This window comes from Bidens hawaiensis, unplaced genomic scaffold (assembly GCF_021521415.1).
Source record: "Bidens hawaiensis isolate Kalapana, Puna unplaced genomic scaffold, B.hawaiensis_p1.1 tig00001461_1, whole genome shotgun sequence".
Classification (NCBI taxonomy): domain Eukaryota; kingdom Viridiplantae; phylum Streptophyta; class Magnoliopsida; order Asterales; family Asteraceae; genus Bidens; species Bidens hawaiensis.
The window spans coordinates 847,065-868,859 of NW_027491082.1; the positions used below are offsets into that span (position 1 = coordinate 847,065).

Below are 21,795 nucleotides of genomic sequence, written 5' to 3' on the forward strand. Positions count from 1 at the left end.
ATTCATGGTCTTGGGCGGTTGGTAGCTGCAAAGAGTTCGAGGTTTCGTCGATTAAAAGATGGATGGTGCGGTCCGTTGTGGATGCTGGGAGTTTCGGTTTCCAATGGAGCGATTGGGTCCCGAAAAAATGTAATATTTTTATGTGGAGGGCCGTTCTGGATAGTCTTCCAACCAAGGAGACTTTAGCTAGACGTCATTTGCATTGTGATTATCATAGTTGCGCTTTATGTGAGAGTAATGAGGAATCGCTCGAGCACTTGTTAACCGGGTGTTTCATTTCTATGGCCGTTTGGAATGCGATTGGTTCATGGTGCAACATCCATAGATCTTTTGTTTTTCATGTCAATGATTTGGTGGAAGTGCATAAGGTTTGTGGTGCGACGGGGAACAAGAGATTGATTATTCATGGAATTGTCATCATTACTTGTTGGAGGATTTGGCGGGCTAGGAATGATAAGATTTTTTCGGGCAAGAACACTAAGGTGGTAGAAATGGTTGCGGATATAAAATCTTTGGGTTTTATTTGGTACAAAAATAGATCTAAGATAGGGGTAGTGGATTGGAAAAGATGGTGTTTATTTGATGTAACGTGATTGTTGTTTTTGGTTTTTGGATTTCAGCGTCTTTCTCCGACTTGGTGATAGTCGTTGGTTGTGTTTGTTTTTAATGAAAGTCAATTTTCAAAAAAAAAAATTCTCACAATATATTCTATAAAAGTGGAGTAACAGGTTCGATTAATTGCTATGAACGATCTTGTTTCATTTAATTTTTGCTATTTCAATACTTATTTTGGTTTATGAATATGATTAACAAGTTTCAATACTTCTTTTTTTTTTGTTTATTGAATATGATTCACAAGGGTTATCAAATCCGCTTCAAACATAATTTTAAGATTTTGATTTAACTTTTTCTTTTAATTTGTTTTATATAAATCAGTTAATCATTTGGTGTATGTTTTTCGTAGTAATGGATGCACCAAAGTCAGATTTGATTAGGCGTACTAATTCGTGAAAGGAAAAAACACATGTGTAATAAAATACATATCTATTTATATTTATCTTGTTTTATACATATGTCAAACCATATACGCACCTCAGCTGCTTTCAAACATATAAAACTTCAAGTAAATTCAAATTGGAACAAGGAACAATTATACATATACTAAACAGCTCCATATTAGTGTGACCCGATTGTTCATATCCGGAAAAAAAAATTATCTACGGATTCCTAGCTAGTCATATCTATATGTAAAACACAAACCGCAATTTACATATATGTAAAAAAAACACAAATGCCTCATTTTTAAAAAAGTCATTTACATTGATAGATTAACAGTTTACACATATGTAATTTACATATACGTAAAAAACACAAATACCTCATTTTAAAGAAAATCATTTAGATTAACATATTTATACATATATAATTTACATATATGCAAGTAAACATAATTACCTCATTTTAAAGAAAACCATTTACATTGATAGATTTATACATATGTAAAAAACTTTTATTAACTGGGTATATCGCTTCATTGGATCCTTCTTCACGAGATCTGTAAGTTAATTTGATACAATTAAGATTTTATGAGAAATTTTAGGCCTTTAAAATTGAAGACTATTCCTAAATAAATGAAATTGATGATTTGGAAACAAATGTACAAACAAAATTACACATACGGACTAACGGATTAGTCATCACAATCAACAGGCGATCTCGTCTTAAAGAACAACTCTTTTTTTCAAACAAAAAAAAAATAAAAAAAAGAAAGACCCCAACTGAAGTTAAAATTAAAGAAGGAGAAAACTCAAATTAGGAGAGAAAATGTAAAGAAAGATCGTGAGGAGTAAAAATAGGATTTAAATCTTGAAATAAAATATTTGTTTGACTTTGGACTGTGTTGATTTTACTCACTTTTACACTTATGCCCTTATCGTATATATAAACTAGCCTTCAACTTTCTATTAAATTACAACTATACCCAAATTTGTTAAGAGCCATAGATTAACCTAATCAATGGCTCTAAAGAGTTCTTAGAGTTTTCATTAAAATTGAAGTTCTCTAAGGATACTCGGTTTATTATTTTATAAAACAATGATAAACTTATTGACGGTTTATGGCTTTGTAAAACTTACTAATCCATGATATATATATATATAATAAAAACGATATAGTTCGTATCAGAGAAGTTAAATCATGAAAAATGACGAATTTATAAAAAGTTTAATAAACAAATCTAACTTTTTTTAAAATAAAATACGTTTTGTAAAAACAGTTATAGAAATCAAAATGAATTAAAAAAATATAAATATTTAATGTATAATTAATAGAAGAGAGAGACGGGAAGAAAGAATAAACATGCACCATAGAGTGACACATGACAAGAAAAAACTTTTATTTATTATATAGTATAGATATGTTAGTTTAGTCAATTTCTCTCTTATTAGAGGTTTTAACGTCCGTTGATGAAAAGTCGAAACATGTGACAAACATTTAACATAAATGATGATTTCAATAAAATACGTTTTGTAAAAGCAGTTATAGAAATCAAAATGAATTAAAAATATGAATATTTAATGTATAATTAACAGGAGAGAAACGAGAAGAAAGAATAAAAATGCACCATAGAGTGACACGTGACAAAAAAAAAACTTTTATTTGTTATATAGTTAAATTTATTATACAAAAGAAATTTTTAAATTTCAAAACGGGCCAACATGTGAACTTGAATGACAACATGAACTTCTTGTAAATGGCAAACATGATGCCCGAGGCTTTAACATGCATGGGTCCGAGGGGTATCGGGCCAAACTTGGGCTTGAACTTGGCAATTTGGTATGCTAAGTAAATCAATTAGCAGGTTGAACCGAATTGGTTTTTAACTAAAGACAAACCCATAGATTTTGTGTTAGGATCAGATATTCATATAAAATTTACAATCAAATACTCTTCATCCACTCTTAGTGTTTGTATCATGATGTCCAAATTGTAAGATATGAAATTTGAGTTCTCAAAAATAGAATTTGAGATAGGTATTTAAAGGGGTAAAAGTTTGGGAATTTTTTTTAATAAAATTTAAGGGCTTTATAACCCTTATACAAGAGTACAAGTGGAATAATCAGCAGCTTCTTCCTCAACAACTAATACTTGAGCTTGTGGATTTTGGTGGGTACCCGTGATGGTGGTGGCAGTGTACCCGCCCTACAATCTCTGCTTGGATGGGGTAGCTAGAGGCGCCCCTACCCTCCTAAGCACCACACCAGGCGGGTAACAGATTTCAACCATTTTCTTGCCAACATTTTTGACAAGACTTGACTATTTTTGACTAGATATTGAGATACATCATAACACGTATTGACCTGTTCATATTTCATAAGAATGAGGTTAAATGCCATCTCTAGATTGTTATGTACCTTTTAGAGAATGCAATGAAGTGTTCTCTATCACTATGTTTTTTTATTACTTCAAAACGTTAACAAAAGCATAAAATGATGACAAAATCATAAACGGGTTACCCTTTGCATTCTCAATCCTTATTACCTGTGTGATTGATATGTGTTGATGTGAGTGCATCATGACACAACACGTGATGTGAGTCCAAAATGGAAGAACCCACTATACATACGCGCTACCATGCTTCGACAACACATAGAGTTGAACCAAAACACCTTTTCTAACAACAAACTCGCACACACCCTAAATCTACTTTTAAACCTATACAACTTGTCCATAACAAGACTAGAATCCAGACTTATTGGGAATGAAAGACCCATTTGGTGAACCAAAACACTAGAAACTGGATTCTTTACGTGGGAAGGTTAAAACTTTTTGCCTGGAATAGTATCAAATATTAAAAGAAAAGATACCAAGATGAAATGTGAATGCAAATTTTGACGGGTGTGAAAAATAAATTAGAAATTAATGATTGAAGTCCGATTCATGTGTTTGGTGAGCAAGATAAGGCATGAGGAATAAACCTTAGAACATGTGGTCCAAAATGCTCATTCAAGAGGGGTTTTCACATTGAATCATTGGTATTTTTTCCCACTGTTTGAAAAATTCGGGTGTTGAAAATTTTGTTACATTGGTGCTTTTATAACTAAGATGCCACAATTTATTCATAGGTTAACCTTGTATATTCTTTTGCTAGATTATATAATCTACTTAGTAACTTGTCGAAATAATAACTTAACAATTGTATTTGTTATTTGTTATTAACAGGACAGTTTAAGAGAGAGTGAAATAAAACAAGAGTTTTGAGTCTCTAAATAAACAAATTAAATAGCATATGACTAAAAGCTGCTGCTGTTGTTTGTTTTTTTTTGCTTTTTATCTCACAAAGGGATTTCAATTTTAATATTCTTTTGGACCCTTAAAAAGTTTAACGAACATAATTGTGAACAAATTTGTGTCTATCTTGATAAGTTGTGTAACCATGTGATATTTAGTTGTACATTAAATTCAAAAAATATCACGCAGCATTAACAATATTTTATAAGAAAATATCATACAGCTTTTTATAAATTCCAAACTTTTGTTGTAAAATTTATCACAATTTCAATTTTTATATATTTAGGCGTCGCAGATGCATATAATAATAAGAACATTTAATGTATGAGTTTGACAGCCAAGCTGTAAGTTAAAGTTCAATAGTCACTGTAGTAAAGAAGAGCAACGCATTCGCAACTGATGCTATATATTTATGATGTTATATATTTATGAAATATAAATATAAAGACATGTCAAGAAATAAAAATGTATTCGAGTTAAAGATTGTGACATAGGCTTTCCCTATAGCCGAAGCCACAGACAATAAGCTACAAAATTAGGATCAATGAGTTACTTTATAAAATAGATAACTTATAAACAGAAAAATGTAAAAAGTGACAAGCAGTTGCTACGTATTTTTACTTCCTGTTTTTTCTTTTTCTTTTTTTCATATTTATGTGTCTATACATAAACTGGCTTCCTAACCTAGTGTATTACACAACATTTTTCAAATGATAAAAATTAATAAGATCCGTTATTTAAAATAAAGACACAAAAATTAAAGGTGAAAAGAAATGAAATATATAATACAAACAATAATAAATCATTTCAATACAATCAATCATTATAATAAAACTTGATGAAATCGATCATTTATATATTAGGAATCGAAAGAAATCGTATGCTAATAGAAATTGTGAACTTTGATCAATTGAGAACCTTAGAAGATAAATCCGTTCGATAAACAAGAAGACATCAGAAAGATAAATAAAAGATTATGAAACAACCTCAACACTAGATATATTATAATAATAACGCAGTTATAACTCACGGGTCAAACCGTTTGACCCTAAACTTAGGATTGAACGTGTTTAAGAGAAAGCAAACTTAAAAACAATCCACGCTTTAAACTTAAAAGGGCTAAACATCACTAACTCCGGTTCAAAGGGACCTCGTCTAAAACTCCTCACACAACAGGCACCGAACAGCAAATACCCCCCCCCCCCCCCATTACGTCATCAATCATACGTGCAAATCGAAGATCTGGTCATCTGGAAGAGGAAACAGGGATCCTAAAGTGCACGTAAGGACAGAGAATCCCACCCCGGACGTGCTTGTACGAATTAACCAAATTCCAAACCATCCGTCACGTCCGTTTAAACTCTTCGTAGTAATTCAAGGAAAGATTATCGCTACCGGCTCTGTTTCCTCGAGAGAAATTATTAATTATTAATTATTAATTATTAATAATCGGTAAGCGATAATTACACGTCGGCGGCGTTACTTCGTAAATCACTTCATAAACCTCCGATTTCGTCAAATTCACTCTCAATTTTGCCCTAATTTAGTCTTATTGTAAGTACCTAATTTAGTGTTATTATTATTTTTGAATACAATTGCAGTTTTTAATTGTGTAGATTGTTAATTCATTAATAATTTGCTTCTAGGTTGAAATTTTGATTGTGATTAATTGGATCATCCGGTGAGTTTTGGAAGCAGATGATTGGTAGTATATAATTTAACTGCTGAGGCGTTAAATTTGATTTATGTATGGAGGTAGAGATGGATTTGGTAACCAGCTGCAAGGTATTGTTTCGATTTTGTGCAATATAGCAATAGGTTGTATGCTCAATTTCCTCACCTTAGTGTATATCAATTGCTTTCAGGATAATTGTTAAGTTTGAAAGTCTCAATTGATTTGGTTTAGCATGGTACTAGATGCTGTAATTTTTATACTTTTAAGCTAATTTGGACATGATAAGAGTTCGGTAAAAAGAATCGTTGAGCGGTTGATGTGTTTACTGATAAGTTGTGTAATTTTGGTGAATTGAGTTGTTTAACATGGTTTTTGGAAGTTAAAGAGAATTTATGAAATTTTGATTGGATTTGGCCATCTTAGGGTTTTCATGAGATAATTGCAATGTTTGCTTATTTGTTTGGGGAAATTTACTCATGCCAGCCTTTGTTAAACCAAAGGCAAGAGCTTTGGTGCATTATTATACATAAACACGTACTTTGAATTAGTATTTGTATAAAGTATTAAGCTAATATAGATATGATAAGAGTTTTGTAAAAAGAATCGTTGAGCTGGTTGATGTGTTTTCATGATAAGTTGTGTGATTTTGGTGAATTGAGTTGGTTAAAGTTTAACATGGTTTTTGGATGTTAAGAGAATTTATGAAATTTTGATTGGATTTGGCCATGTCAGGGTTTTCATGAGATAATTGCAATGCTTGTTTTTTGTTTGGGGAAATTACACATGCTTAAACTCGGCTTTTGTTACACTAAAGGAAATAGCTTTATTGCATTATTATACATGTACACATACTCTAGATTGCTTCTAGTTGCAATATGTTTATTGTATCTGTTCTGTGTTGTGTAGGAAAAATTGACACATTTTCGGATAAGAGAGCTGAAGGGCATCCTCACCCAGCTAGGCCTTTCCAAGCAAGGAAAGAAGCAGGTTCAATTGGGTTTTTCTATGCTTATTGTTTATTATTGCTAAGACGTTTTTGCGTTTTAGCTTTAGAAAAAATAAACTATTATCATTTGGCAAAAAAACAAGAATCTATTACCTTAATCTTGTACATATTTGCTCTGCATTTTGTGTAGTATCTTTAAGATGCTCCAAGTTTTACCTTTGTATCTTGTCAATCAGGTGGTTATATCTTGATTTGCTTATGTTAAATAATCACCACCATCTGATTCGTCTAGGCTGTTCCTCTTCCTTGTGTCATGTAAATAAAGTGTTTTAGTTTAATTCCACATGCAAATGTTCTTCGTGTTGCTTGATAGTATCATTAATGCCACTAACAGAGTTCCGTCAATCTTAGCTAGAAATATCTTTTGTTTCTATTTTCTTAGCCTTAATCATAATCTTGTGAATTTGTTATATTGTTGACAAAAGGAAAGCATTTTTATTCTCTATTTCTCTTTGTAGGATCTCATTGACCGTATAATAGCCGTTCTCTCCGATGAACGCGGTACGCTACACCATTTTTAAATTCTGTACTGTTTTCTTTGTCTTTAGATGTAACACCCCGCTCACTCTAGGGCTGACGTGTTACTTATACGGTAACTCACAATTTAATGCTTTCTTTACAGTCATTTAAAACATTGCAATGTTTTCCATAAATTTGAAAATACAGTACAAAACAATCATTTCTTTCTTCATTTATGAAAACACTTGATCTTTAAGTTTCCTCCTTGATCTCTCGATCTGTTCTTCCCGGCTGGACGGGAGGATAAGAGTGAAGAGAAGGGTCTCCGATGCCGGTGAGATACGAAAATGATTGAAATTGTCTGTATTTGTAAGGGTACTAACACGCGGTTGGTATTTTAGGAAAGCCTGTGATTTTGGTCGGCGACTTAAGACTTGATTAGCAACCATTTACAAGCTGTAAATGGGTGATTTAGGTCCGTGATACATTGCTTGCAGTTACGAGACAAAGTTTATAATCAATTTTTGGGTTTTGGTTCTTAATTTTATGATAAAAGCTTGTCAGAAAAACCAAGGAGGCCACCAGATTACTTGTCGGAATGTCGTGAACGAGAATGAACTGGGTTTTAAAAGTTTTACACTTAACCAGTTAACTCCCCCCACCCCCCCGAGTTTTAGATAATTGACACTTAAATCTAAAGTTTTTAAAAAAAATCATAAAACATATTTTTCAATTTACTAAGTATTTAAACAATAATTTGTTAACGTTTTTAAGCTTAGACATTCTGGATAACGATTTCACAATTTAATAACTCGTATGAACAATAACTTTTAGGGTTTCGAAAATTCGGGTTGCTACATTAGATGCCAAAGAAGTCGGTTATGGTGTCTTTCTAGATTCCAATATTTCTTTGGTATGCATGAGCAGATGAGCTACATGTGCATGTTGCTTTTATTTATTACTTATTTTCGGTGAATAACAGACATTGTATTTGTATTTCATGTAACATGTTATGCAGTTTCAGGAATGTGGTCCAAGAAGCATGCTCTTGGGAAGGAAGAAGTTGCCAAATTAGTTGATGACATTTACAGGTGTGCATATCTTTACACAAATTATCCCTGCAATCGTATGTAATATCACAAACTGGCTATTCCAGTCATATAATATTGTCTGTTTTGCCACAAGGAAACTGCAGGATTCTGGGGCAACTGAGTTGGCATCAAAAGGTCAGGGTGTGTCAGATAGTAATAATAATAATGCAAAAAATAAAATGGAAATTGAAGTCCCTCATAAGGTGGAAAAGTTCCGTTGCCCCTGTGGAAGTTCATTGAAAACTGATTCAACAATTAAGGTTTCAGCATCCTGTTCCTTATATTTTGTGCACAGTATCTTTCTTAGGATGATGTTGGTTGTTTATTGGTTTTAAATTCCTTGAAATTCTCTTTCTCAGTGTGAAGATCCAAGATGCAATGTTTGGCAGCATATTGCTTGTGTTATTATTCCCGAGAAACCCATGGAGGGCATTTTACCACCGCATTCCCCAAAATTTTATTGTGAACTTTGTAGGCTCGGTCGTGCAGATCCGTAAGTTATCAATCTTTTGATTTAATCATGATTTTCCCATTTATTTACCCAAAAGAAACATGATAGTCTTTGCAGTTAGAATATTATTGGTACCCAACTATATGTGATACAACTTTTTACTTATTTTCTTTATTCTGATTGATGGGTATCTGGGACCCACTTATTGCACAAATTGCATTGTCCTTTTGCATGTCATGTAGCACAATTAAGTGCTTGATGACTGATCTATCTGTTTTCTTCAATTTTTGACACACCCATTAGTGAAATTGGCTCACATGAAGTCATTTAAAGAATCATTTCAAAAAGTGAGCTATGCTCAAATCCAGTTACAAGTTTGTCTCCTTAGTTTCCTACTTAATAAGAAATGATGATCAACACATGTTAATAAACATTCAGGTTCTGGGTTACAGTAACACATCCTTTATCACCTGTGAAGCCGATTATTGCAAATGCCCCAGTAGATGGGTGAGTCACACTTTTTTCTTCTTTTCTGTGTTTTAAAACAGTATGCTGATGAAGTTTTGCAAATCATCATTTTACATATTTATAATGGTTTGACATGAATATTAAGCAGTCGTACGCATATCTTAGAATTCTGCCTTTTAAGTTATTTGTAATATGTTTCAGCACAAATCCAATGCAAAGTGTTGAAAAAACTTTTCAACTTGGTAGAGCAGACAGGGAATTGTTGGTGAAACCAGAGTATGATGTGCAGGTTAGTCATAAATTCGTAATAAATTTTCTTTTAATTACTGCAGATAAGAACTTATATAATCTTTTTTGTGGTACCTACAAAATGTGATTGATTATTATCTTCAACATGCAGGCTTGGTGTATGCTTCTGAATGACAAGGTCTCTTTTAGAATGCAATGGCCACAATTTGCAGAGCTACAAATAAATGGTATATTTTATCTAATAGAACACAATAAAAAAAATGATCTTACATGTCTCTTGTTTATTTTATATAATAGGTGTGCCTATGCGTGCAATAAATAGACCTGGTTCTCAATTGCTTGGAGCCAATGGTCGTGATGATGGTCCTATTGTAAGTTTAAACCTATGTAGTTAACAGTTAATTATGAACTATGCTCAAATGATATTCTGAAACATAAACGGCTAATTGTTTTTTCTTTTTTTTTTGGGTCAGATTACGCCATGCACTCGAGATGGAATCAATAAAATTACTTTAACAGGCTGTGATTCGCGTGTGTTCTGTTTCGGTGTTCGGATTGTGAAAAGGCGCACAGTTCAACAGGTGGGAGTCTCCTTCAACCCAGGATGTTGGTTTGTGAAATTTTAGCTGCTTTTGTTTATTAACTTATATATTATGGGTTTAAAATTAAAATGTTATGCTGGTGTAACTTCAACTTAAAATTTAAATCTTTTATTGGCATCTGTGCTATTGTGTTGTCTGTTCTACCTTATTAGATTCTCAACCTTATACCAAAAGAGTCTGATGGTGAGCGATTTGAAGATGCGCTCGCACGTGTACATCGGTGTGTAGGAGGTGGGGCTGACAAAGAAAATGCTGACAGTGACAGTGATCTAGAGGTTGTTGCTGATAATATATCTGTTAATCTACGTTGCCCTGTAAGTAACACATTCTCTGTAATTTCTTGGTGCCTGTAAACTAATCGAATGAATACGAACAAGGAATGCTCGTGTTCATTTGTTAAATGTTAACATTAACCCAACAAGCAATCGAACACTTAACACTAACAGGAACTGGGTTTTCTTGTTCGTGTTCGTTCATTAAGAAAATGAACGTGTTCACGAACTAACACAAATGAGCTAAAACCAATGTATATTAATACGACTAAATTGTAATAGGCCAGATAAAAGAAAAACAGTTAAATGAATATATTAACTAACGTAAAGGAAAGAACTTAAATAAATGTAAACTAACGATCATAAATGATCACCGATCATAAAACAAATTTAAGTCAGAACATTCACAAACGTAAATGATCGTAGTTGACATGTGGTATGTTCATTCAACTAAATGAACAAAATGTGTTTTTGTTAATTTGACTTTTATGCTGCAGATGAGTGGTTCCAGAATGAAAATTGCTGGAAGATTTAAACCTTGTGCTCACATGGGCTGTTTTGATCTTGAAGTGTTTGTGGAAATGAATCAACAGTCTCGTAAGGCAAGATAATAATCTGTATATTCATTTGTGCATCTCTCCATCGATCAATAGTTTATTTATTTTTTATGTATATATATGTTTTGCAGTGGCAATGCCCTATTTGTCTCAAGAACTACGCTTTGGAGAACGTCATTATCGACCCGTATTTTACTCGTATCACATCTAAGGTAACAAGCAAGTGGAATGCATCTTTGATTTTGGTTAGGTCTGTAAATGAACTGAACGAACAAGAAAAGAGCATGTTCGCCATTGTTCATTTAACTTTAACTGAACAAACGATCTATCAAGAACATCTAAATGGCCAGGGCTTTCTTGTTTGTGTTTGTTAGTTAAGAAAATGAGTGTGTTCGTGTTCATTTCTGTTCATTCGTTAATAGTATAAATGAACGATTCACGAACGAACATAACTAAGCGAACACAAATTAAAAGTAAATGTGGACATATACATCGGACCTAAAAATATACTAAAGCTAGACTAAATTGTAATGGGCCTAAACTATTTAGATGACTATGTAAATAAATGAACTTAAGCAAACCTAAACAAGCTTATATAAATGAACGTAAACGAATGGAGATACACAAACATAAATGAATGAACACAAATGAACGTAAACGAATGTTCACGATCATAAATAAACAAAATAGACATGCGTTCATGTTCTTTTGTTTGACTAAATGAACAAGAAAATCTGGTTTTCATTTACAGGCCTAATTTCAGTTCTGTTTTCTTCTCTAATAATATGCTGACTCGATGTTTTATGTTTTATTTGTTAACTTTTTCAAGATGCGTAATTGTGGGGAGGATGTCACCGAAATTGAGGTGAAGCCAGACGGCTCTTGGCGGGCAAAATCAGAAGATGACCGCAAGGGTCTTGGGGATCTCGGGCAGTGGCATTTACCTGATGGCACCCTTTGTACCCCCTTGGAAGCTGAGTCAAAACCCAAATTAGAACCCCTAAAGCAGGTCAAGCATGAAGGCGGTTCCGAAGGCCATAACACAGGATTAAAACTCGGGATGAAAAAAAATAAGAACGGGCTTTGGGAAGTTAGGAAACCCGAAAATATGCATTCGCTCTCGTCTTGTAGTAAGCTACCCGATAACTTTATGAACAGCAGTGCCACTGGCAGTGGTAGAGAGGGTGAAGCTACTAGTGTCAATCAGGAGGGTGGCGGTCGGTTTGACTTTTCTACCCCTAATGGGGCCGAGTTTGACTCACTCTCGCTCGGTGTTGACCGAAATAATATGGGGTCGGCTGGTGGGGATGCAGAAGTTATTGTTCTTAGTGACTCCGATGAAGAAACTGAAAATCTAATTTCTTCCGGACCGATATATAATAATAATAATAATGATATTAATAATAATAATAACAACAATAATAATATACTTGGAATTCCTGAGCCACATCATGAACTCGGTCTTTTTAACGCAGATGATGATTTTGAGGTTCCATTTTGGTCTATACCTCATGGGAATCAATGTGAGCCTAGCTTTCAGTTATTCGGTTCCGATGTGGACCCGACGGATGCGTTAGTCGACTTGCATAACAGTCAATTCGGTTCTACATCAATGGTTGTCGGTGGCTGCTCGTTGGTGGGTGAAACTTCCATGGGTCCTGCACCACCTGTTTCTAATTCTTCACATCAGATGAATATAAACAATGAGTTGGTTGATAATCCATTGGCTTTTGGTGGTGATGATCCGTCATTGCAGCTGTTTCTTCCTACAAGACCTTCTGAGTCTGCACGGCAGGCTGAGTTGACAGATCAGCCGCCAGCTGTGTTGAATGGGTTTCACAGTGATGATTGGATATCACTCAGGCTAGGTGGTGGCGATGGTGGTGGGGGTGGTGGTGGGGTTCATTGTGAACCTGATGCTACCGCCAGTGGGGTAAATTTGACACAACAACCGTTATCTAAGGACGGTGCATTTAATTCGTTAGCAGATACTGGTATTCCTTTTCATTTTTGCCCTCTCAATTTTTTTTACTTATAAATGGATTTACTTATAAATATGTCTATTTTGTTTATGCTTCATCTCAAAGGGTCCAACGGGTCAAATATTTTTTTTTTTTGAAGAATAATGAATGTGGAGACCACCTAAATATTTTACTTTTTTTTCCATTAAGACCACCAATATATTGAAACTACTCTATTGGCAACCCAAGTACGATTTTATACCATTTCTACTAAAAGAACGCTTCAAAATGCCCTTGAGTTTTTTTTTGTTTTTTTTTGAAAATACGGCAGTTTGAACTTTGACCCATAACATGTTTCCACCTCATCAAAGGTATTTTGTCTTTTCAAAATGGTAAGTTCGAATCTTTTTTAATTAAACTAGATACATGGGGTGTCTTGGGGTGTAAACGAGCCTGAACCAACCCCGAGCTCATCTAAGCTCAGCTCGTTTAACTTGTGAGGGCTCTAGCTCGAATCTCTTTGAATTTTTATAAAATCGCTTTAAAAGAATAGACAAGACATTAGTTAGCAGGCCCAGCCTGGCCCATTTTAGCCGGTAGTTAAAACGACCCATTTCAACCAACTAATATCCTAATTTATGCGTGTGCAGCTTCATTGCTTCTTGGAATGAGTGATGGTAGACCGGATAAGATAAGTAGGGAAAGATCTGATAGCCCTTTCTCATTTCCTCGTCAAAAACGTTCAGTCAGACCTAGATTATATTTATCTATTGACACAGATTCTGGAGATGATGTATAACAAGCATGGTGTTGACAGATTCTGGAGAAGATGTGTAACCAACATGGTCTTCACCGGTGACCTGCATTTTTTGCATCAAGTCCAATGGAGAAGTATAGTGGCTAACAACTCTCTGGTTCGGTGTGCTTCATTATGATTATGCTGAGATTTTAACATGCCAAAAAGGCATGCATGGTATAGATGCTTCTTTTCCATATGATGAAATTGTAACATCCCAATAGTCCCAATTGCCTGTAAATGTTTTCGTCTCATTACTTGATAGAAACAAATGTAGCCATTTTTACTACATGAAACATGTTTTAAGTTGATTTATGCTCTTATGTTTGTGCCTATTTTGCCAGCATGAGGATGCCGTGGCCAGTTATCAGGTGGCTATTTTAACTAGTGTGTGTTGACCTGTATGGTCCTGCAGGCTTTCTTTGCACCTTCCATCTTTAATGTATTCCACTGTCTCTAATTTTCAGTCTTTCCTGCAAAGGACGTGGTCAAAATGGCTATCATACCGAGAGAACCATGTAAAGACTTCGACCTATTAACCTATTCTTTTAAATGTTATCTGACCACATAAGTTTCTTTCTATCTGAAACTATATATGGTCAACGTTAGTACAAGTATACTTCTACTTAAAATTGTTATTACATACGCTTTATAAAATTGATCATAGCAGTTAGTGGTGTAGGAAAGACGGGAGCTCTGGCTTGTCTGAGCTCAAAGTGAATGCCATTTTATTCACAAAAGAGTGATCTCTCTAAAATCCATCAAGGTTGCAATATCTTATCGAAATGAAACTAACGTGCAATTTTTTAAAAAGTAATCAAATTAACTTTCTAACAAGTAATAATCTAACCATAATACAAAAAGATATAACAATCCGATTAAATTATGGAGTAACAAATAATCAATTTCAAGTAATGTAAAAAGTAATCAAACTCATGTAAATCAGACCTTAACCATTGAAAAATCATTAATCTTCCAAAAGTTCTATAAAAGCGTATCCTTTAAAATTTGAAGACCATGAGTCCAAACTTTCAATTTTATAAAGATTTATGAAATAATCAAAATATTTAATTGTTATTATTGTTGTTGTGCCGTCATTATTATTGTTGTTACTGCTGTTGTTTTTATTAATAACACATAACAGAGTTAACTATATTCTTTAATATAAAAAGAAACAACAGAGTTAACAATACTCTTTAATATAAAAAAAACTTTTTAATGTTTTAATATTTAACTAAAACTTTATTTATATGATCTCATGTACTTAATCTTACAAGTAAAAGTAGTTTAATGAAAAACAAATTAATTACTTAAATTATATTCGACTTCTACCATAATATCCCAAGGAACATATTACTATTACTATTAGGAAACAATCTAAAATTTAAAACCAACTTATATTTTCTTAATATGTAGGAACAAAATAAAATTATAAAACAATATTATATCATCTACTAATCACAACCAAGCCCAAACCTTTGTATTTTCAATGTTTATAAACATAAAACAACATGATTGCATCGACTAATCACCCTTTAAAATTTTTATACTTATTATAATAATATAGAAAACAATTAAGGTCAAATGCATTCTACTCATACCAACCGTGATCACATAAATTGATATTCCGGTTAGTAATTGGTTAGAACTCATGACACCGTTTTGTTATATAATATTTATATAATGTTCAACACGAAGAAGTCCTGCTTACATGTAACTCATTATCGTAGTGTATCTTTTATAACTCTTGTAAATATAATGTGAAGCGTTGTTCCATTAATAATAAAATAATGATTGAGGGAATGTTCATGTATAATATCAATTTACATAAACAATTTTTTATAATAAACAAAGAAAAAACACTAATAGTAATAACGAAGTAATCAAAATTAGCAACAAAATAATAACACGCGCTTATAACAGCATAACAAAAAAAACCTAATAATAACAACAAAATGTAAATCAACAAATAGTTATAGCGTCTCATAATCGGAAATAAGCAAATACAAACAAAAAATAACAGCAAACACTAATAAAAACAAATCTAATAATAATAACAAATTAGTTCTTACCGTTTTCATGTTAAGAATAACTTGTATTTGATCCTGAAACATAATTATTACGCATTGTTTTTTGTTTGTGTTTATATTTTGTTGGAAAAGCCATAGTTAAATATAAACATTTCATATCATATGAGAAAAAAGAAAAAATTATTTTCCCAATACAAAACATAGAACTCCTTGGCGATCATCATCTTCAACACGATTAGCAAGGCCTAACAGACGCTGATCATCGTCATATTCGTCACCAAGTAATCATCTTCCTAATTTATATAAGGATCTAAATTTTTTATATTCATTTCATAAACGCAATCGGCATTGTAGATCTCATTGATTTATTGATTCCCACATTTTATGTTTTTATTTTGTTAATCAAAAGAAATGTTTTATTATGAATCTATAGACACTTGAAGCCACATTGTTGTATTAAATATTAATTACATTGTGGTTGTTTATATATTATTATTCACAGAGTTACATATATGCAACAAGATGTCTGGTCAGGGCCAACAATTAAACGTGGTTCCAACCGTGACGGTCCTAAGTGTCATCAAGGCCCGTCTCATTGGCGCTACCCGAGGCCTCGCCCTTCTAAAGAAAAAAAGTGACGCGTTAACCGTCCAATTTCGAGCCATTTTGAAAAGGATAGTAGCAACAAAGGAATCAATGGGAAACATAATGAAATCCTCATCGTTTGCGCTAACCGAAGCGAAATATGTAGCCGGCGACAATATTAAATACACCGTCATAGAAAACGTCAAAACCGCGAGTTTAAAAGTAAGGTCCCGGACTGAAAACGTTGCGGGCGTTAAACTCCCGAAGTTTGAGTATTTCACCCAAGCCGAGTCAAAAAACGAGTTGACCGGGTTAGCGAGAGGGGGCCAACAAGTTCAAGGGTGTAAAGTTGCACATGTGAAAGCAATAGAGGTCCTTGTGGAACTTGCATCTCTACAAACATCATTCTTGACCCTCGTCGAAGCTATCAAGACAACGAACCGTAGGGTGAATGCGTTAGAGAGCGTGGTCAAGCCGCGGTTGGAAAACACAATAAATTATATCAAAGGGGAGCTTGATGAATTGGAGAGGGAGGATTTCTTTAGGTTGAAAAAGATTCAAGCTTTTAAAAAAAGAGAGATTGAAAAACAAGAGAAAGAATCTAAACAGTTTGCTGGGAATCTTTCTTTGCAAAGAGGAATCTCTATGAAGGTTGCACATTTTAATATTCTTTCAGCCAATAACAAAGATGCTGACATTATCTTCTGAAATACTAATACTATCTATGCCTGTTTGGAATAGTTTTATTTTGTTACATAAGTTATGTTATGTCTACCTAAGGAATAAAGCTTCATCTGTAAGTTTTCATTGATTTGTATTTTTCAGAATTCTGTCTTTGGGAACTTGTTTTTTTGTACTGTGTTATTAGTCTCGTGGGCCAAGTGGTTTGAGTATTAATTACTCTTGGCGGATTCATTTATGTGATTGGAAATTTGGAATCACTTTTATTATGTTATTTGTAGTTTATATAAAAGAAAAGAAATAAATAATTGAGAAACAACTCAAGGTTGGCGGGTTGAATTGTTCAAACACGAAATTTGTATGTTATCCGTGTAGAATGTATTAACCTTAACTGGTATGTAATAATGAAGTTGTAAATGTGTTATTTAGGTTGGTCAGGAATTAAAAAAAATGGATAAAATGTGTTAGGCGGTTGACATGTTATTTTTATTTTTTAATTTTTTTTGTCGTGTTTCAGTCAAATGACACTCCTATTTAAAGCCGTCTAAAGATATGTTTTTTAAGTGTGCTTAAGAAACTTTCATATATAATCGAGAGACGGAAAATAATTGCGTTGTATCTATTCGAATCAAATGTTAATATTTTACTGACTTAGAAGCTAGTGGAATCAGTATGTGTAGATAGTGGAATCAAATCCTCTTCAAATGGTTAAGGATTCGAGTCCCATAATGAATAAATGTTTAGATTTGGGAATGTGTTTCTTGAGTTTGTGATAACTTATTCTGAAATAAAGCTTATATTTTACCAGTAATATACTCTGATTTTTAGAAGTAATTTATTTATTGTCTTAATATATTAAGACAATATTGACTTGTTTAAATATAAGTGAGAAAATAAATAAAAATATCAGTAAATCAAATTTCTAGTGTTTATAATTTATTTAAAAAAACACATCTAATATCGCATCATAGTTTACTAACGGTTTAATAAGGTTAAGAGGAAACATTCAAAGTTGTCATAATCAAACTGGGAGAAAGATGATAACAAACTAAATAAAGATATAAAACGATATGATAATAGTAAATGTGTATAGGCCATAGTGCTTGTAATTTGAACGTTTGATAAATTAATTAGGCTTTGGTTATTTATACACCCTTTGACTTTTCCACGCACCCTTTCAAGTGAGTTTCTATATGATAGTATAGCCCCTATATAATCGTATGTAGGGTACGTGAATAACCAAAGAATATATCAATAATATATCCCATTAATTATTGTTTGAAAATGGACTAAAAAGTTAAAGCAAACTTCTAAGTACGAAGCAATGTAGGGCCGCACTAATGTGATTTTTTTATTTATTGCTTTTGTACGGTACACACAAATGTGAATGATAATAAATAAGAAAACAACTAAAAGGTACATTTTATTTAACTAAAATTACTAAATGTCCCAAAGTCAACAACTAAACTATTTGACGTTATAAAGCAGTGATTTATTTTATTTTCACAAGTTAATCAAATATAGTAATAAAATAATAATAATTTATTTTTTTTATTGTTAATTTTATTACTTCATATCAAACAAACTCTTAATGTAACTTAAGTGTCATTAGTTGTTTAATATAAAATTAATCTCTAAACACTAATTCATTTTCACAATTAATTGACCTGAATCAAGTCAATATGAGGTTAGCTCACTTAGATGGAAGGTCTCAAGTTCAAACCTACACGAAATATACTTTAGATTTATTAGTGTAATAAAGTAGGGGGTAATATTTGTTGCTAAAAAAAATGACCTAAATCTAACATATATGACTTGTAGTTACTATTTGGTGATATATTTTGTTTGCTAAGTTAACTTAGGGTATATTTAGCAAAACTAGTTGGTGGATGGAAACTGTTAGCTATTAGTTGTAGCTTTTTAGAAATATTAAGATGTTTGACGGAGTAGCTAGAGCTTTTAATAAAACTAGTTGCGTGTCCGCATGGTGCGGTAGGGTGGGTGCGCAACATGACATCAACCATATAACCAGTGTCGGTACATGATTCACCAGATGACAGTGCACGCACACATAACCCGAACGTAGACGTGTAATTCGTGCAAAGGTATAACGCGCGTAACCAGTGGGAAAATCAAGAAGCAAAGTTGAAAGATACAATAATCTCAAATAGGCAATTTTTTAAACCAACATGTTTTGATATGAATCCCGTTCCGACCCGACACTAGTATAATCTGAAACATGTTCTGACCTAACCCCTTTTGACTCAAACCTGTACCGACACGAACCGAACTAAATTAACACTTTTTGCATCGATTCGTTTCGATCCTAATTTGGTCCTACACATGACCCGAGCTTGCCTGACTAGACTTGTTGCTGATCCTACTCGGTAATAACATAATATGTTAGTTTTTTAAAGTTAAAGAAGTATAACAATACCATACTCAAATTAAAAAGAATAAAATACTTGTTTTTATGATGTAATTTTTTTAAAAAAATACTAACGTGTGCACCTATTATATAAATTAACAAAAACTGATAGAAGTTCAAATACCAAACTTGTAAAATTTTAAATACTAAAAGCGTAGCTTTTTATAAACGCTACTCGTACAAACTTTTAGCTTTAAGCTTTTTCTCCTAACCTAAAAGATTCAAGCTCCTTCAACCAAATAAAGTTTTTTATTAAGTATGAACTTTTACTTGAAAGCTTGAAACTATAAACTTATAAAAGCTCCAAATCAAACATACCCATAATAATAAATTAATAAAGTAGAAGACAGTAGTGAAAGAAAAAATTCACCAAATAATAAGCAAGCTTTGTAATGGTTAATTTGAGGTACATACTAGGATTCGTACATGTTCTATTTTAGCCCTTTAATTTTATTTCTTTTTAGCATTTGTAAGAACATTTCACAAATTGCAACACTTGAAATTCGAGAGACCTTAAATAAATATAAAAATAAATAAATGAATAAATAAGTTTCCAATAAAAAAAAGTACACTTAACTTAGTTCCTTTAGAAATATTAAAAACTCCAACAACCAATCATTTGTTTTTAAATTTGTTTTATAAATTAGCATTATTGTTGTTATTATTATTATTATTATTTTGGACGACGATTTTTCTTGTATGTTAGGCCACTGCACTCCCCAAACTTGAAGAGCCCGGATACCCCATCCCGACCAGATTATGTTGTTTTATAAATTTACATTATTTGATAGTAGTTTTATCATATTTTGTATATCAGTTTTTGATTGCATATATAAATAACAAGTTTACACATGTGTAAATCAAAATTAGATATATGTGTAATAGCAAATTTATATATGTGTAAAAACTAAATTTCATAATTGTAATCATAAATATAAATATAAAAAGTGATAAAATTATAGTTAAATAATGTTAATATATAATTTTTTTAAATAGTTAGTTGGTATGAGTTCTTAAAATTCTTACATTATTTATGAGTCTTGTAAGGTGTTCAATGAATTATATTTTTTCAATGAAATATTTATATTTTTAACCTTTTTACTATTTTAAATAAATCCTTAATAAAGATGTGTTTAATACATGCGGTTCACCTATTAAAAAAGTAGTGATTACTTCGAAATTTAAAATTTTTTTCTTTTCTAATGAAGATATTTTTAAATTTTTACATGGCCTTTTTGTTTTAAATAGATGCTCCAAAACATTTGATGTTTTCCCACCAGATTGAGTTATTTAAAAAAGTAAACAGAAAACAAAAACTTTCCAACATGCTAGAATTAATTATCGACCTAAAATTCGTCGAAATCTTATCCGAAATTTCTCATCAATAGACCGTTTTGACTGATAGAAACCCCAGGCAAACCTTTCTTCGTAAGAGAAAACAATCATCTTCAAGTTATTGACGAAACTATATTGTCCATATGATATGAAATAGCCAAAGTAAGATATAATGTGTGTCAAAATCAATGATATGCATATATGGACATAACATGGTGCATGCACATATGGTGTAGACACAAGATAGTGAAAGAGACCAATGTCTAAGTTCTAACCACATAAGGTTGAGTTCTCGTCAAATAAATAGAACATCTTCATGATAATAATTAACAAACTTTCAAAGGGTACTATTCTGCTTTGTTGAATTTATTTTTCCTATTAAAATTGGAAAAAGTAAAAGATGTTTTTCTTTTCTTCTACAATTATGCTATAACGTGAAGTAACAACTTATTAGAATATTAAAGTGCAATAGAAAAGCCTTTCATAAAAAAAAAAAAAAGTGCAGTAACATCTTAAAGCTCGGCTCGGCTCGGCTCGGCTGCACCCTTAATAAGAAGGCATTGGTGAGTCAGCAACATCTTAAATAGTCAATGCTTTTTTTTTCTATAATTTGGTTTATTCATAACTTAATTTGCAGGGGTAGCCTGGGGGGCGGGTGAGCCTCACCTCAGCCGATGCCTTTTTTTGGGGGGACCAAAATATAAATCTTATAAAAAAATGAGTAATCTTATAGTTATTGGGCCAAAATTTTTTCAAATCAATAATCTATTTAATCAATTATAAATTATTGGACCCAAACTAAAGTTAAAAACTAAAAATAATAAAAATAAATAAATAAATAACTAACGGTCGATCATAT

The 21,795-nt window shown here is 32.4% G+C and overlaps 1 protein-coding gene and 1 pseudogene across 1 annotated transcript; both read left to right on the forward strand.

The window, feature by feature from the left end:
* Window positions 1-5,955: 5,955 nt before the first annotated feature.
* LOC143577624 (E3 SUMO-protein ligase SIZ1-like) lies at window positions 5,956-14,243 on the forward strand. The gene is made up of 16 exons (XM_077061407.1): window positions 5,956-6,075; window positions 6,872-6,952; window positions 7,430-7,472; window positions 8,449-8,521; window positions 8,616-8,781; window positions 8,881-9,014; window positions 9,411-9,479; window positions 9,642-9,729; window positions 9,841-9,916; window positions 9,987-10,060; window positions 10,163-10,270; window positions 10,444-10,605; window positions 11,061-11,165; window positions 11,252-11,332; window positions 11,950-13,114; window positions 13,732-14,243. The coding sequence occupies exons 1-16, from the start codon at window positions 6,040-6,042 to the stop codon at window positions 13,878-13,880; spliced, it is 2,610 nt and encodes an 869-aa protein (XP_076917522.1). The 5' UTR covers window positions 5,956-6,039; the 3' UTR covers window positions 13,881-14,243.
* A 2,186-nt stretch (window positions 14,244-16,429) lies between these two features.
* On the forward strand, window positions 16,430-17,200 carry LOC143577614 (V-type proton ATPase subunit D pseudogene; annotated as a pseudogene).
* The last annotated feature ends 4,595 nt before the right edge of the window (window positions 17,201-21,795 follow it).

Coding starts and splice junctions, on each gene's coding strand:
- LOC143577624 (XM_077061407.1), top strand. CDS start 6,040: ATGGAGGTAGAGATGGATTTGGTAACCAGCTGCAAG. Junction 6,953..7,429: donor CCAAGCAAGGAAAGAAGCAG/GTTCAATTGGGT, acceptor TTCTCTTTGTAG/GATCTCATTGACCGTATAAT. Junction 9,480..9,641: donor GCAAATGCCCCAGTAGATGG/GTGAGTCACACT, acceptor AATATGTTTCAG/CACAAATCCAATGCAAAGTG.